General features: G+C 33.2%; 1 protein-coding gene across 1 annotated transcript in view; it reads right to left on the minus strand.

Moving 5' to 3' along the window:
• Positions 1–1,905, minus strand: part of ADAMTS20 (ADAM metallopeptidase with thrombospondin type 1 motif 20) — a gene marked incomplete at its 3' end in the record, with an annotated part of 154,610 nt that overhangs the window by 71,125 nt on the left and 81,580 nt on the right. Inside the window, exons 11-12 of the mRNA XM_019653064.1 lie at positions 1,563–1,708; positions 56–209 (exon numbers count right to left, since the gene is read on the minus strand). Of these exons, the coding sequence (XP_019508609.1) occupies positions 56–209; positions 1,563–1,708 (300 nt within the window). The remainder of the gene's footprint in view (positions 1–55; positions 210–1,562; positions 1,709–1,905) is intronic.

Here is a 1,905-nt window from a genome sequence, read left to right on the forward strand (position 1 = left end):
ACATCAAAAAATATTCTAATTACTTACTCCCACTGTACTTTGGAAGCCATCTCACATTAGGGGAAAGACCATTGATGTTGAAATGTTTACCATCAAAATCAGAGCACTGCTTCTCACGAAAGTCTTGCTTGCCTTTTGGACATGAATCAGTATTACATGATCGAAATTTCATCCTGCGGCCCACACAGTACTTTCCTCCGTTTCTTGGCCTAGTCAAATTCATTACATTTTAAAGCACATCAGTACAATATTATTTCTGCCATTTACTTCTAAACTTCCATTCTTTTCCAGGTTCTGGAAAATCACTGATGTCCCACTAACACTTTGTACATAGCAGACACATGTAGCATTATTTTAAAGCAATTCTATGGCTAATAGACTAAAGATATCCATCTTAGTGGCAACTGTGGCCTGGAGGGTAGAACTGTTATCTTATTTATGACTTGATTAACTAACAAGGACCTAATTAATGATGGGAATTTATTTTAAAGCTTAAAAATAGGGTTTGCTAATTTTCTGGAAAAGTGAGCCAAAAATGATAACAAAGAAAAATAATATCATGTTAAATAAAAAAAGAAATATATATGCATCTTTGTCATGTATATCCTATTAATCGCTCAGTTCAAAGAGTTTCACAGTATCAATCTATATTCACCCATCTCTATTTCCACTTATGCTGGAAAACAAAAACTCTGGTTCTCAGTATTTTTTAACATAAAGACTTCTAGCATAATTAGCTATCTAAAATTCAAATAAACTCAGATTTTATTCAGAGGATGTCACATTTCTGCGTTAAAAAATCTTGTTGGCCATCTCCATTGTATGTAATGATGCAAGGGGAAACTCGAGAACTTTACGGTGAGTTAACTAATTCACCTGCCAAGATAAACAAGATTCACCTTCTGAGATGGTAGAAGAAAATCTTGTCACTAGACTTTAAGTGAAAAGTGTCATATTGCTTACCAATTTATACACAACAACAGAAACGTTATTTAAAAATCTTATGGACTCTCTAAGTTATTTTAAATAGCGATGAGGGGAGATACACTTCAGTACTTATTCAAGCTACACACTGATAAGTCTACAACATAAGAAGCAGAGAAAGAAAATAGGACATGTCAAATTACACAAAACAGTAAACAAGTAGTAACGAAACTACATGTTTTGTCCAGGACAGCCAAGACATAGTTGAAAGGAGAAAGGATCTTGCAATAGAAGCACAGTAAATTTAAAAATGCCATTATATTACTGTCATCATAACTATTTATCAAATTTACACTAAATCAGGAAAAAAAATGGCTCTGTCTCAACTCAGATGCTAAAGGTTATTTTCTCTATTTAGTTTTAGGTTTTTTTGTTGTTGTTTTTTGTTTTGTTTTTTGTTTTTTTTTTAAGGTCTAAATCTACCAAAATATAAAGTAGTGTGGCTTAAAATATTCCAGAAGTTTTCTGAATCTTGGAGACTTACAGACTGGCCTCCAGTTTAGAAGTGAATGAAACTGATGTTTATTTTCTGGTGCCTTGAGATAATCTTAATTTACAGTGACATAAAAAAGACATACTCGGGGCGATTACAGAGCCTGGTTGTGCTTTTGATTCCACCTCCACATGTTCTTGAACAAGAACTGTAAGGTCCCCATGGTCCCCATTCACCATCTACAGGACGTGTTTCCATTTCTTTGTTTACACATAGCCCATGGTGGCAATGCTATGAAAATAACAAAAAGAAATGATTCATGTATATCTAATCAGGACATCACAGTAATTATAATAGCAGCATAAAGATCAACAGAACACAATGTATACAACTTAAAGCAAAATGTTAATTCAGATGTGATTACATTTAACACCATGTTATATATATTTACTGAGTATACCTACCATGTAACTGTAAGATCTATGGAA

Source organism: Hipposideros armiger, unplaced genomic scaffold (assembly GCF_001890085.2).
Source record: "Hipposideros armiger isolate ML-2016 unplaced genomic scaffold, ASM189008v1 scaffold_194, whole genome shotgun sequence".
NCBI lineage: Eukaryota > Metazoa > Chordata > Mammalia > Chiroptera > Hipposideridae > Hipposideros > Hipposideros armiger.